Source organism: Dermacentor andersoni, chromosome 6 (assembly GCF_023375885.2).
Source record: "Dermacentor andersoni chromosome 6, qqDerAnde1_hic_scaffold, whole genome shotgun sequence".
Lineage (NCBI taxonomy): Eukaryota > Metazoa > Arthropoda > Arachnida > Ixodida > Ixodidae > Dermacentor > Dermacentor andersoni.
Window position 1 is genome coordinate 64,997,522 of NC_092819.1, and position 14,546 is coordinate 65,012,067.

Consider the following 14,546-nt stretch of genomic DNA (forward strand, 5'->3'; position numbering starts at 1 on the left):
TTTAGTGTCGCTATAATGACTGTACCGCTGTAGAAGGCCGCGCTGCCTTGTCAACGTGCAAGGTACTAAGCAGCAAATGTGCACAGGGTCGAAGTGTGCGCAGCCATCGTTGTATCAGAAGCTAGTGCAGCGGGTAATTTCCATGCTCATAGACACAGTATAAACTGTGAGAGGTTACGGAGCATCAAATGACAAACAATTAATTATGACAAAACAAGAAGTATGGCACAATATAAACAGGATATAAAGAGGCATAACATATAAGAGAGATGGTGTAATATAATACAAATGTTTATCAACAACAACCTTGGCACATAACATCAGCAGAATCCCCACGTCATACGTTGCACGTGGTCTGTCTTCCTTAGGGTTGGCTTCACAAGGCCCAAGAACTGAAGTTCAGCTATTGATCGAAAAAATTGGGCTCTGCAGCAAACTGTCAAGGTGTCAACTAAAAGCAAGGGCATACACCACATTGTCAGCAAGGGCAAACACTTATTTGTGAACTCGAGTGTACAAAACATTGCCACAAATGCAATCACAGAAATCATACTAAACCAAGCACTTCACGGCCACCCTTAAAAGGACACTAAAGAGATGCACTAAATTCAATTAGACTGATAAAGTATTTTCTCAAAATTCTGTTTTTGCTAATGCCATGATAAGAAGCTAATTACTAGAAGAGAAAACAGAGGCTAAGTGTACACTTATTGAATCTCATGTTGAAACCTTAACTCCAGTACCTCAGGAGGACTTGTTGGACTATAGTTGGCATTTACTGAATAACATATTGTAGCGCAAAGGCACAATTACAAAGACACATGCCACAAGCGCCTGTGAAGTGAGTCTTCTTTGTGATTGTGCCTTCACGCTACGCTAATGTCATCCAGTACTTGAGTGTGACGACACGGATTTCAAAGTATTTTCTGGAACTTGGGGCATTGTGGCAAGATAGACATGCTTGAAACATGCCAACTTCTGCCTTTGGCTTGTTTATGAGGTCTGAAATGCAGCAACCATATTTTGCAACACATTGCTTCATGAAGCTTTTTTGGTCATGTGAGAAACCACTTTTTATCAATCCATGTACTGCAGTTCACAGACTTAATACATTTGTTCTGAGACTATCAGCAGGTGGTGTATATTTAATAGACAAACTCTCCTGCTTACACTGGCGCATCCAGTGGCCACAAGCATGGAAAACACAAAACAGACCAGGAAAGGTGCCAAACCATTAATGAGAAATGCTAAAATCTATGCCTAATAGATTGAAGTCAACAAACCTTCTCGTACGAAAAGAAGTGTTAAATAGTGCTGAATTTCCATATGTATGTTCGCTTCATGCTCTCTGCGACTCTTTAGCGTTTGCTTGTGTGTACCTCTGGAATTTAACTGAACAGGAAAAAAAGCCAATGTTTTAGACAGACTGCAACATTGCACAAGCTTTTGCGACAGCTGCTGTGGCACACATGGGATGCATTATACTTGTGTTATGTTGCCCTAGCAGTGTCACAATTCGTTAATTTTTCGCAAGAACTCTTCTTGAATGGTTTTTTTATAATAGCTATGTCCTTATGCTTTGCAAAATGTTTCTCTTTTTCATCATACTTTGGAGCACAAGAGCATGTACCTCCTTACATACACTTATTTAAATAAAAAGAGCTGGCGAGAGGCAGCGTTTAGATGAGGCGCCATTGGCTGGTTTGTTTGTACAACAACCGACGGAATAGAGGTATCAAAAAAGGGGACCACGTAGCAACAGTCCATGGCACTTCCAACAGACTTTACAGCCTTCTGCCTAACAAGCGCACTGCGCAATCTATATTCAACAGTGTACAGTACAACCTTTTGAAAATGCTGTGCCTTTTTCTCCCAAATCCCCGCCTGCAGTGCAACATAGAGTTGTGTGTCCACTGACGAAAAAGGAGGCTTCTAGTAATCTTTTCCTCTGGCATTTCTAACCAGTGTCAGATGGTGAGGGGTCCTCAAAGGCTCATTTAAGGTTGACAGCACAAACGCTTATTTGCTAGGCCACATTGCAAGGCGCATTGCCATTAGTAACAGTATCTGCCAATGCTGCCAAGTCGTGTGGAAAGAAGTAACCGAATGTGTTTTCAAAACGAGAAGTCTGACCCCCCCCAAAAAATTTTCAGGTGCTAAAAGCAAAAAATAGCACAAAGGATGGAAATAGGCATTTATAGGCAAAATAACACAGCATAAAAGCACTTCTCAACCTATAATTTATGCTCAATTACCAATAACGTGGGGTCTGAGCACATGAGAACAAATAGGCATTTGCCTGTAATCCAGTCTCTACTTATAAGGTTACCGTAGCAACAAGGCAATCCCAGTGATAATTTGTAACAACACACCTAGAACGAATATTTTAAAACATAACCTAGTAAACAGATACAGCTATGAACAGTGACACCAAGTTTGTGACTAGTAGCCCATTATAATTTTGTCTTGTCTGTTAGAAGTGCTTTCATTTCGTACTAACAGGTTTTATTGTGCTCAATGGGTCATGCAAGAGGAACCGTACTTGAATTTCCTGCCCCCTTATGTCCTTTATTTACTTCCAGAGTAATAGTTAGACATTCACTCTGAGTTACTTGCAGAACAATGCCTTTAAAAGCTTTCAGAAAGAACCACTAGGAAAGTAAATTGCGTAAATTATGGACAAGCCAGCTTGCACAATACTCACACAAATAAAGAATTCAGATGGCCTCAATTGAAGTGTTCATTAAAATCTGCAAACCTTGCTAGAAACACGAAGAGAGACACATGTGACATCAGCGTCACTGCTTAATGCAATGTGGCAATGTTAATTCCAGTATATGATCAATTTTCCCATAATTCTTTTAGCAATTACACCCATCCCCAATACATGTGTGACAATGCAATTGAAGAATTGCCGTTTTAAATCAAGTAAGCACAACAGGTTCAATAATATTCACATGAAATATTCTGCTTGTTTTGGGCTTGTTAACAAGGGCTAACCACTTGCCAGTTTAAATTCAACACCAGTTCAATGTCATCATGTTTGGCGACAGTTTGCGAACACGTGGACACGAAAGGATACTCGGTGATTTTTTCCTCTTGTGCTGACAGCTTCTTTTCTCCAGATTTAACAGATTTGAAAGACTGCAAAAAAAAAAAAAAAGCAGCACGCAGAGGAGCAGCTCATTATACGTCAGCTGAAAGTTGGGGCTTTGATTCCACGTTAACGCACCTGCATCATGTCATACAAGTTTATCAGTTTTCCACCCTCCAAGTGCAACTTGTAGCTGATGCTCAGGTCAGGAAGTGATGCAGAGATGTTACAACTGCTCGTGTTTCTGCAGCATTCGCACTGACAGTATGCAAAAAGAAGGAAAAAGAAAACAGAAATGAAAGCGAGATATTTACAAAGAAATATGTGCAGCCCAGAACAGTTAATCTCCGTTAAAGGGGTGCTCAAATGAGAATTTTTTTTCTTTAAAAGTAATTACACCGTCCTTTCAATCAACTAAACCAAACATGCACCAAGTGCAGCATGGCTTCATGCGGCATGTGACATCACAGAAATCATGGGTAGTAATCACATGGTATCCCGAACCAATGACACATGTACTAGTCAGCCTAGTGTTTTAGACACACTCATCCTCACGACTGTACTGCTGAAAGCTTGAATGCAGATTTGAAACTGGAAACAGAAGCCACCAGGAAGAAGAAAGGTATATATGCTCAACTAGTGCTATTACATTAGCTAGTACTTTACATTAGCTAGTACTTTCCATTCTCACAGGCTGGGCACATATCACACAAATACAACATGACCTTGGCAAGTCGCACTAGAAATGGCAGCAGTGCTATTTTCATTGTACAACTGCAACGACACATTACCATATTTACATGATTTCAAGGCAACCTATGTTTGCTAATTTGAAAATTCGAAGTGGAGGGTTCAGCTTACAATTGAAACCAAAGCATGAAACTGAAATAAAGGCAAGAGAAATGGGACATCAAGGTTGCTACAACATGGTTACAATTTTGTTTGCTCTATAGCTCTACCCGTAGCATTCGACTATGCTGCACGCTTATTTGAAACAATTTCTTGATTTTCTTTTTAACTTTTACTGCACACACGGAGAACATGGGAGTTTTCAGTAGTTGATGGAAGGGCCGCTGTCAAAATCATGACGGCACTGTCACTCGGAATGGTGGCGGTTCGGGGACTATCAATACATGTAGTTGACAGAAGAGCAGACACCACTCACGCATTTCTGTTTGGGTCTTTTTTTGACGTGCTTGACTTGACTGCACGTTTTACTGTCATGCTTCGTCAATTGTCATGAGTTCTCCAGGTTCGATAAGCATTATGCACTCATTCATGGAAAGCTTAAAAGGGTCCTGAACCACCTTTCAGACTTGGTGAAAAAAGAGTCCACGGATAGCAAGCGCTTCTGTAAACATCTCAGCAAATAATGTGCAGTTGTGCACAGCGCTTGGAGCTCACAAGCGGAGCATTAAGTCTACTTTTTCTCAAACACCTTCTTTTCAAACGAGGCCTTCTCTTCACCCGTCTCGAAGCTGCCGGCGACTTCCATATCTCGTTATATGCAAGATTCCTATAGATGGCTGCAACTGGCTGATAGATGACATCAATCAAGAAGGGTGTTTGGATCAGTGCACTTCTTCTGAGTGTTACTGTGTACATTGCAAGGAACCGCTTCATTCCAGCCGAGCTCGTGTAGCCACCACGAGGATCAAGCTGTGAAGCTGGTGATGATATACACAGAACAAGATGTACAATGGAAGATGATATGTGGAGATGATGAAGTTGAAAGCCAGGCATGTGTTGCACTCACACTAATTCCCTCTCGCTGTGGAAGCGGCCACCTGGCCGCGTGGAAGTATTATGAAATGAATCTACTACAGTAAAACCTTGTTAAACCGTACCCGCTTAAACAGTAGTTTCGTTTTAAAGTAGTAAAGTCAAATCCCCAACTCAGCGGCCATTGAGCATAATGTGTTTTGTATCCCCATAAACCGTTCCAGCGTATTGTGTACGTGTCGGTTAACACATACTGTTTCCACTTTTCGCCACACTAACATGCTGGTGCGTCGTCTCCATTGGGCGGCCCGGCAGAACAACAAGCCTCAGGGATTGGAACAACAGCCTCCAAGCGCCCTGTGTGTTTGCACGTGAGGCCACGTCAACATCATCATTTCAGCGCTGTGCCAGAGAGCGTTGTGGCGTCATGCCGAAGCTCGAATAAGAAAGACGTCAGGTGCTCAGCATAGAAGAAAAATTAGACATTGTTTGTACTATCGAACGTGACACGAAGAAGTCGGCGCTGGCACGCAACAGGGATCTGCTGTTGACTTTGGTGTGTGGCATTTGGAATGCGAAGAAGTTGCTTGGCAGCACAGCTGCGACCGCAAAGAGATGTCGGCTACGAGGTTTGGCTTTTCACCATCGTTGCCTCTGTTGTTGCCAAAGTGTCGACTAGCGACAGTGACGAGGACACGGAAATTGACAGTATAGGCGATTCAGGCCTGACAGTAGCAGAAGCTGCGCGTTACGTCAGCCTCATGGATGCAATCACCCGGCAATGAAAAAGGCACCCCGGGACTTCTGCAGTACTACCGCGCGCGTGCACGGAGAATACGTAATGCCAACGAGGAATCTGCCATGCAAGTGTTTGCCGAGAAGAGGGGGCTGGCTGAAAAGCTGGCAAGCAGCTTCAGTCAGTTTGAGGCCGCTGTTGTCATGCTAGGCCGCTGTGGCATCAAACGAAATTAACACTTTTGTCGTGCAAATTGAATAAATACTGCATGCTTTTTTCCCCTTTCATCGCACTCTCTCCGAGTTCCATGTTCCGTTTTCGACAGGTAAGTGGGCAATCTCGTGCTATTTCGGTTAAACAGTACTGCCGTTTAGTACATACTTTTTCCGAGCTCCAGACAACTACAGTTTAACGAGGTTTCACTGTATATGGTTTTAAACAAGAGACATGCACTATCTCTGTCCCACAGCAATGGGGATCGGACGGCGTTCTAAGGGGCGAGACACAGTAATTGACAGGTGATGCCTGCTCAATGACTGTGTAAGATCGAATAAAACGCGTGAACAATTTTTTACATAAGCCGGGAACGCACACAGGAGTCCCAAGAAGAACTTTGTTGCCTGGAGAAAAAGTCACAGCATGGTGAGTCGAGTCCTAACGTGACTTGCGGGCACCCTGGGAGATACCGGTGTTAAGGCGGGTAAGGTGACGGCAGTCCGCGAGGCAAGACAGAAACTGCTCCGAGAAAGGAGCTGCTGGGGTTACAGGAGTCTAAAGGAATGATATGTCAAGAAGGAAACTTGATGAGCAGCCACAGACAAGGAAAAAGGTGAGAAGTCGGTGGTACGTCGCATAGCCGTGTTATAGGCAAATGTCACGAACAGCAGACTTGCATCTCAGTTCGTGCGGTCGGGGCAGATGTATGTTGCAATCATGTCGGAGAGGGTACAATGAAACCACTCCGTCAAGCTGTTGGTCTGCAGATGGTAAATGGAAGTTGTTTTGTGAATTGTGTTTGAGGAGCACAGAACTTCGATAAGCATAGAAGAGAAGAAGCCTTTGCTGCAGTCACTTAGGAGAACGTGCGGAGCGCCGTGGTGTAAGAAAATGTTGCATAGAAAGAAATCGACGACTTCAGCAGCAGTCCTCGATGGTAGACAGGCTGTCTACGCGCAGCGTGTTAGATAGTCTACGGCCATCACAGTCCAGAACTTACAGCGTTGTTGTGCTGGTGAGTGTAGTAATGGGTAACGGGTTAATTGACCAAATTAAAATCTTACCTTAAGTATTGTTTGAGGCCTAGCCAATGCAGCATGTAGGACTGTCCTCGGAGATGGTGTGAAGTACTGCTTCAGTGCCGCTGCGTCATTATAGTAGAGTACTTCATGAAGAGGCATGCTTGCCGGTGGCTTCAGATCGCTAAACAAAAGTAATATCCCCCCAAAAATAAAAGTTTAATGTTGATGTGCTGTATTAACTAAAAAGCAGTTGTATCCCTATTTCATAACTGTAGAGACACTCTAAAGCCAAGTGCTAGGCTATGAGACGAGCGTAGTGGCAAGCACTGCATATTCACAGTCGTGGGAAGCACCAGTCCAAAACCGAGCAAGGTTTAGGCAACGTTCGTGTACAGACCGCTAATGCTAAGCACCTACAGCACATTCACATCAATTCACTTTCACATGTAGCTTCATAAAACCAGCTGATCGTTGTCGCTCCCATCCCCGGCATGTCTCGTGGAAGATGTTCAGTATTAGATTTGGGCACATCCCAACCATGTTTGGCTACGAGGCACTAGCCAAGATGCGTCAGTGGTCTTCGCTCCAATTCTATGGTATGTTTAATTTTACCGAATTGTCTGAGGCTTATGAGGTTGGAGATACTATATAACCTGCTGCTGCAGTGTCTAGAAGACTTAGACCTGCCTTTCCCCAACTTAATATTGCAGCATACATACTAAGTACACATGCAGGGCTTCCACTGACAAAGTGAAGTTTGGAGCAATTTTTTGGGAGCAGAGAAATACAAATTTCTGAGCACTTTGGAGCAGCCATACATCATGGTGAACAACCACAGCCCCCTGTATGCATCTCTGTTGTAGTTTTGTTGGCTAGGAATGCATTGTCTCCTGCCAGAAGGTGGCGCTGGTTATCTTTCCTCTTTTTCATGCGTGAGGCGCTTGTTGACCTGGATAATGACACCATGTACGCCTATGGGAGGCCGCGCCTGGATTTCATCACTAAGAACTTTGTGAACGAAGTTGCACCACTCTGTGCGCCTCTGTTTAGGCATCGTGGAATCTGCATCTTTGTCCATGAGCTCCTTTATATAGTTAGCATGGAAGCCTTCGGCCCTGTAATAGGTGATGCAGCGGACCTCCTCCTTCAAAATTCGCACAAACGACTATCATACAAATTTCTCATACAATACGATTTCACATACAGTACTAAATTGTAACCATAACCTGTCCCTATATGAAAAAAAAAAAGAGAAAGCTGTCACCAGTTGCAGCCTCCTGAACTTGGAGAGCTGAAGTTCCGTGTAGCTGCAAAAGCTGCTTGTAGCAGGTGTTGCAGTAAAACTAAGTTCTCCCACCCTTGACTGCCTTCCTTTAGAATGCCACTACATCCCCATCGCAGTTAGGAAGGTCTGGACTGAACCCAAGGTCTCTGCGTATGCCCCAGTATTCTAAGGCCGCTAGATGGCCTGCAGAAGTGCTGCGACACTAGGGCCAGACAGTATACGAAACTGGAGCAAGTCCTAGGGAATGAATGAACTGCTCCTCTTCATTAGAATCAGCCAGAACATGGCCCATGAGGTGGAACGTATGAAAATCAACATGTGTGGAAACTGAAAACATCTCTCCTTTAAACACTTTCTCCCACAAATTAGCAAGGAAGAAAACAAAGGCTGGAAAGCGCGAGCCCAATCATAGCATGGTATTGTGACACTATTGTGATGTATAGTCTGCTATTGGCTTGACTGGGCCGAGCAAGTATTTGAGAGTGAATGTTGCAAATGCTGGTGGCTTTTGAGTAACAGTTCCAAATGACGCCATGATTCATACCTACAACTTCTCTATGCTATTTTACGGAGGCATCCCACTTGATGACATTGTAGGCATCACCACTGCCATTTTTTCTATCTTTCACTCTTTTTTTTTTTTCTCTGTAACAGCCCCTTTAGGGGCAACCAAGTGGCACATTGTCCGAGTTTGTACCTTGCTCTCTGCCCTTAATTCCGCTATGTTCGTGTCCTCTAAAGGGGCACGACCATAGCGCCAAAACAAGGAGCTTAAATCGCCACAGCCACGTCAGAAATGGCTCTGAAGCTCAGACATGCATATACAATAAACCCTCATTTGTAATCCAATTCTAATAATAATACAAGGGGCAGTTCTTGAGCCACAAAAAGGAAAAAAAGAAAATATGCATATCCTTGCATAATGTGTCAAAAGACAGTTTCTTGGTCTCTCTCTCTCTCTCTCTCACACACACACACACACACACACACACACACACACAAACCAAAAAGAAGTGCTGAAATAATCTGGTCATTTTAGACACGGACACTATGGCCATAAAACATTGTTTCGTAATACCAAAAGATGAAACACTTAAAAAGCAACTAAAGAAACATTGGTACCTGACCATAGCATGAAAAGCAAATTTGAAGCGCTGATATTTAGAAAAAAAGAAAACCCTGTATTATGTGCAGGAGTTTATGGCATGCCTGGTACAAATCTCAATGGCAGATTGAAACGGACTCCCATGCCATGTTTGCAACCTTCTCAAAATATCACTAACCATAAACTTTCCTCTCTTTACAGTATTTAAACCATTGAGTAAAAGAAAATTCTGTGATGGCTGTGAAGACATAGCACTTTGTTCATGGTACTGTCAACTTCGGTTAATTTGGTATAAGTTAATTCAATCTTCCTTTTTATTGAACCACAATCAAGAGACTCGCGAAGAGCCCATGCTTTCTTAATATTTCTTTCATTCAAACTTCCCACAATTAAAAATCAGTTTCATATGCCTGTTACAATAGAATGAATGAAAGTCAAATGTCACACCATATAAATTCAAGCAAGCCATGAAGGCCTAAAGAATCTCCTGGACCATGCACTCTATTTTGCAGTAAAAGACAAGTAAGGCACCAAACAGTACTATTTTCTTCAAACGATCTTACCTAAATGCTTCAGAAAAGAAGCTTGAAAATTCGTCTCTCAATGCTTCAAAGGGAGACACTCGCTTTGTCTTCGTAAGACTTTTCAGTTTCTGTTAACAAAGAAGCCAGGTATACAAAAGCTCTGTAAAAATGTTCTGTTTCCCACAAGCCACACGCATTGTGCTGCAACCGAGTCAAATTTCACACTGGCCAGAGCACCTCCAGCGTGTGCCATTTCTTCAGCAAGGAAAGTTGTATTTTTATGTTTAATCATCACAAAACATGCACTCTGTTTATTAATTTCCAAGCAGAAACACAATCAAAAAGAAGTTAGAGCGCCATTTGAAGTTAGAAAGTTGATTTCCTTGTGCGGTATATTATGGTGCATGAAACCAACATAAAGTTTGAGAGGTTTAAGTATCAAGTAGGAGTGCAAGTTGCACGCACAATTCCACTTGCAATGCAACTACACAGCAGTACAGCATGCACTGCCGTGAAGCCACTCTGCACTTCAATAGACAGCAGCAGCAAAAGTGGTGATGGCGGAAACACAATAGTGGGCGATTGGTGATAACACATGATTAATCAGCTTGAAAAGACATAAGCCAAGATGAGATGAAACATGCAAAGCAATAATGTTTCTGGACATCTGCTTTAAGCTAATAGGCACGCGAGGTGGTTTTCATAATGACCAGAACGGTGCTTATTTCAGTAAGTTACACTAGCAGACTTATTTTCCCCCTTACCTGATAGGCTGTAATTTGAAGCACAGTTATATGCAGAGCTGTGTTACATGCACAAATGTAAAGTATGTTAAATCCAGGGTCGTTTCATACATTAAGTACACCCTTACATGACTACCATGAATGGAATTTATAACTTTAGCTTGAGCATACAGTTGAGAACTCTAGAAACATGTTACTAAAAAAAGGTTTTGATTATTTCATTCGAGTCTTAGTATTTCATTTCAGACATGTTCTATCGTGCTCGATAGGAGTTGTAACACGGTATACACCTGCCATTTTTCTTTCACTAGGAAAAATGCAAGCTACCTGCCATTATTCTTGTAAATGGGGCTGTTACTATCAATCGCAATGCCATTTAGTTCACCAAATTTTCTGATGTTTGCAATGCCGTACAGCCTCGGAGCTCCGTGGGCGATGGGCTACTGTAATGTAACTCATAATGAGCATGATACAGTACACATTCATTAAGTTGACTTAGGCATGACAGAAAAGTTGGTCGATTAAACGAAAGGCAGAAAAAACACCAAAACACACCGTTGATTCATTTGGCAGTATTTGCCCCAATTCTAACTTGTCCACAAATCGAATGTGCATTCCCTTTCTATGGATTCAAATTAGAAACTAACGTAAACATGACAATAGCACTCCTAAACAAAAACAAAAAAAAATCAAACGTGCACCCATTTTTCTTTTTTTCAATAAGAACGTAGCACACTTTATTCTGGCACTAAGACAAAGATGAAAGCAACGAATTTTACCTTCGCACAATTAAAACTTATTTAATGTCCGTCTTCACCCTCTCAGACAGTACTTAATCGCTGTTTATGTAGAACCTCAACATGCCGTCCTCCATATGTTCCACAGCGCATTTTATAATCTGCATTTATCAAATGACTCTGCAACAATCCCAAAACCTATGTTGGCACCGACGGTAGGTTGCTACACACGCCATAAATGTGGTTTTGGTTTTAACTTCATACTGGATTGCACCTCTCAAGCAATTTTTGGATGAATTTTAATGAGAAAAAGAACGTGCTTGCTAGAAATGGGTAATACTGTAATAATTCATTGCGAACTAAAAGCATTTGCACTTTAAAATCTTATTGGAGCAGGTCAAAAATATGGGAGATGACATGTCTTCAACATATTCACTAAACCCTAAGTTCTGCCAAGACTGCCGCTGCCGCTAATGGAGTCACCGCTACAGTCCCCACTGGTGTCGGGCACCTGTGTAATGACTGGCCAAGTTCGAATTATCCAGTGAAGGCTAATTTCAGGATCTAAATTAAAATTTGTTCACATAGAAATGTATGGACGGCAGCCAAGATCTTCAATCGGGATCAAATCAACTGAAAAACCAAATTACCTGAGTAGAATTAACGGAAGTCTACTGTAGTACAAGCAGAAAGCTAGAAAAGCTAGGAGACCCTTTGCTTACAAGCACAAACAAGGGGAAACAGCAACCAAAGGAAACCACCATTTCTTTGTTTTCACAAGCACTTTGCAAAGCATTTATGTCATTACAATGTGTTGACACCACATCATGATGCCTAGGGACTGCCCACCCACTGACATTCCCTGTGACAAGTGCTTCACGTTTATTATTATGCATGCAACAAATCTTGTTGCACACACGACTGGGCTAATCCTCTGCGAAGTAGGAGCAGAGTGGAACATTTATTCAGAGCTGACTTTTCACTGCAGTGCATAGCCTTTCAAGGCTTGCACACTGTGCTCTAGTCCTCATACAAAGTGGTGCACCTAATTGCCTTGTCGTATGTGGTTCAAGCTGCATAACATGCTATGTACTACTATTCTGTCACCTCCAGTAGTTAAAGGTTAAATAATGGTTAAAGTGCATTTCTCATAACCAAAAAGTAATGAGATTAAACTCGGCCCAAAGATTATAGCTTTTTTTCTGCTCAGCAGCACTTTGTGATGACCAAATGGAAGCTCTAAGGAAAAGGTGTTCTTGTAATACATAGAATGGCTATCGCCATTCAATATTAAATAAATATATTGTAACGAGACAGCAGACAGCTATCGTCATGCCATGAGAAGCCCTAACCTCTTGAAACTGTGACCTGCTCCTCAGCTTCCCCCATTCCAAGACAACTGGCTCTGCTGTTTCACTCGCATCCTGTGCTTCAGAAATGTCACCTTGGAGAACAAAAACGAAACAATAAAACATGCATATCGGGAACATAATTTCCGAAGTATTCAAGTCTGGAAGACCAAAAGATGTACGTCTGCGTTATATTTCTGTATGCATAAGTGCACATTACATGCATGACAGCAGGTTAATGAAGGCTTCAAAGTAAACTGACATCAATTGTATTCATAACCACAAACAAGCAAAAATAAATGAGCCACATTCATATTTTATGGTAGCACTGGACATATTCAAGAAAAAATGACCAAGATATGTACAGTATATTGTCCTCATCTCAATTAGGGCTTTCTTTTATTTCGTGAGCCATCTAGCCTGACAGTTCAAAATGCTCAATGAAGTGTTTGGGAGAATGCAGTACTGCTTAAGTAAAGAAACAACACCTTGCATAAAACCATAACATGCATAACATGCACAATGCCCAAGAATAAAACTGCACAGACACTGTAGAAATACTGAGGAAGCTTGTTGAGGTATCCAAAGCACCTCCAATAGGGTACAAACTGGGGCTGGTTTTCGAAAACCTGTACATAACTGCTGCCTCTCGCCACTAGCTGCCTTTTTGTCTTTTGCTTAAATCAGCTTCCGATGCTGCATCACTTTTCATTGGTAAGCCACTACATTTGGTGCCATCATTGTAGTGTTACACAGGCATCAAATCAGAGCATCGGTATAACACATGCCACTTGAGACTTTTCCTTCCTGCCACGAATGAGCACAGATGTGCATCTGCCACAGCAGAGATGGCGACATTATTGGTGCAACCAACCAATCAGCGCCACAGCCTACACATACCCCGATTCTCTTCACATTACCCTCCTCTCACCTGCCGCACCCCAGGCAACTTCTTTTCCACCTCACTTCTCCACAGCCCAACCATAACAGCATCAAAACCCGTCTGGCTTCACAAAGAAAGTTTCACTTCAAAAAATTCAATTCAGAAACATACACAAAACGCTCAGTTGTGCCAGTCACACACAAACACATACCAGTCAAAGCTGTGAATTTTTTGATATATTCCACAAGGTGGGTTTTCAGCTCAGCAATGCTTGTAGGAGCCTGTGAGAGGTCTTTATGAGACTCAAGAATCGACAAAGCATCACCAATCCTCTTCTGTAACTCGTCAATGGACATTACACTGTAAATATAAAGTATGTACATCACCCATATGAAAACTGCGAGGACACTGCGTGAATTGGAATGTTAAACAAACACAATCACACTACATAAAAATGCTAAGTAATGCTAGATCAGTAAATTACAGTTACGAAGTTGCAAACATTATTCTTTCTGTAAACAGAGGTTCATTATGCTAAAAATGTTTTTAAAAAGTCTAAACAAAGAACAGGCAATAGCCCTAGTGCAAAATTTCTGCACCAACCGCTACCCATGATGTCGTAGATTTTGGCATCGACTGCCCGAGGCTAGATGATCGATTTTTCTTTCTTTTTTGTCAGAGAACACTATTATAAAGTAATGAAAGTTCAGTTTTACAGTTTACCGCCTTTCCTAGTGCAAGAATGAGCGAAACTGCATAACTAAATATGAAATCAGCAGTCACTATGATATCATGGGGCACAGTAGTATGGGCAGAGAATTCATAAAGAGAAGTTCTAGATGTATTGATTGATAGAATGATTGACCTGAAACAATTGTGAAGACACTAGCCCAATGTGCTACCTTAGAAGACACTAGACTCTCTCATCCCCTGACATTTGCCTTCTCTGCAAGACTATCGTGTCGCCTAATGCTAGGCTTGCGTGCATGATGCTCCTTCAATGGCAGAAGTAGGTGTCGTAGTTGCACAGCTGCGACAAGAGAGGGATGAATTTTATTTTACAAACAGCTCTCCGTCCGAGCCGTCGTCATTGGTAATGTGTCATGTGTTAGAGATGGCACGAACACTCT

At 42.1% G+C, this 14,546-nt stretch overlaps 1 protein-coding gene across 1 annotated transcript in view; it reads right to left on the reverse strand.

Moving 5' to 3' along the window:
* Nucleotides 1-275: 275 nt before the first annotated feature.
* Nucleotides 276-14,546, reverse strand: part of Orc3 (origin recognition complex subunit 3) — a 35,253-nt gene continuing 20,982 nt past the window's right edge. The window contains exons 13-19 of the mRNA XM_050171521.3: nucleotides 13,628-13,776; nucleotides 12,537-12,628; nucleotides 9,744-9,832; nucleotides 6,833-6,971; nucleotides 3,233-3,352; nucleotides 3,083-3,144; nucleotides 276-426 (exon numbers count right to left, since the gene is read on the reverse strand). Coding sequence (XP_050027478.1) covers nucleotides 321-426; nucleotides 3,083-3,144; nucleotides 3,233-3,352; nucleotides 6,833-6,971; nucleotides 9,744-9,832; nucleotides 12,537-12,628; nucleotides 13,628-13,776 — 757 coding nt within the window. The 3' untranslated portion in view covers nucleotides 276-320. The remainder of the gene's footprint in view (nucleotides 427-3,082; nucleotides 3,145-3,232; nucleotides 3,353-6,832; nucleotides 6,972-9,743; nucleotides 9,833-12,536; nucleotides 12,629-13,627; nucleotides 13,777-14,546) is intronic.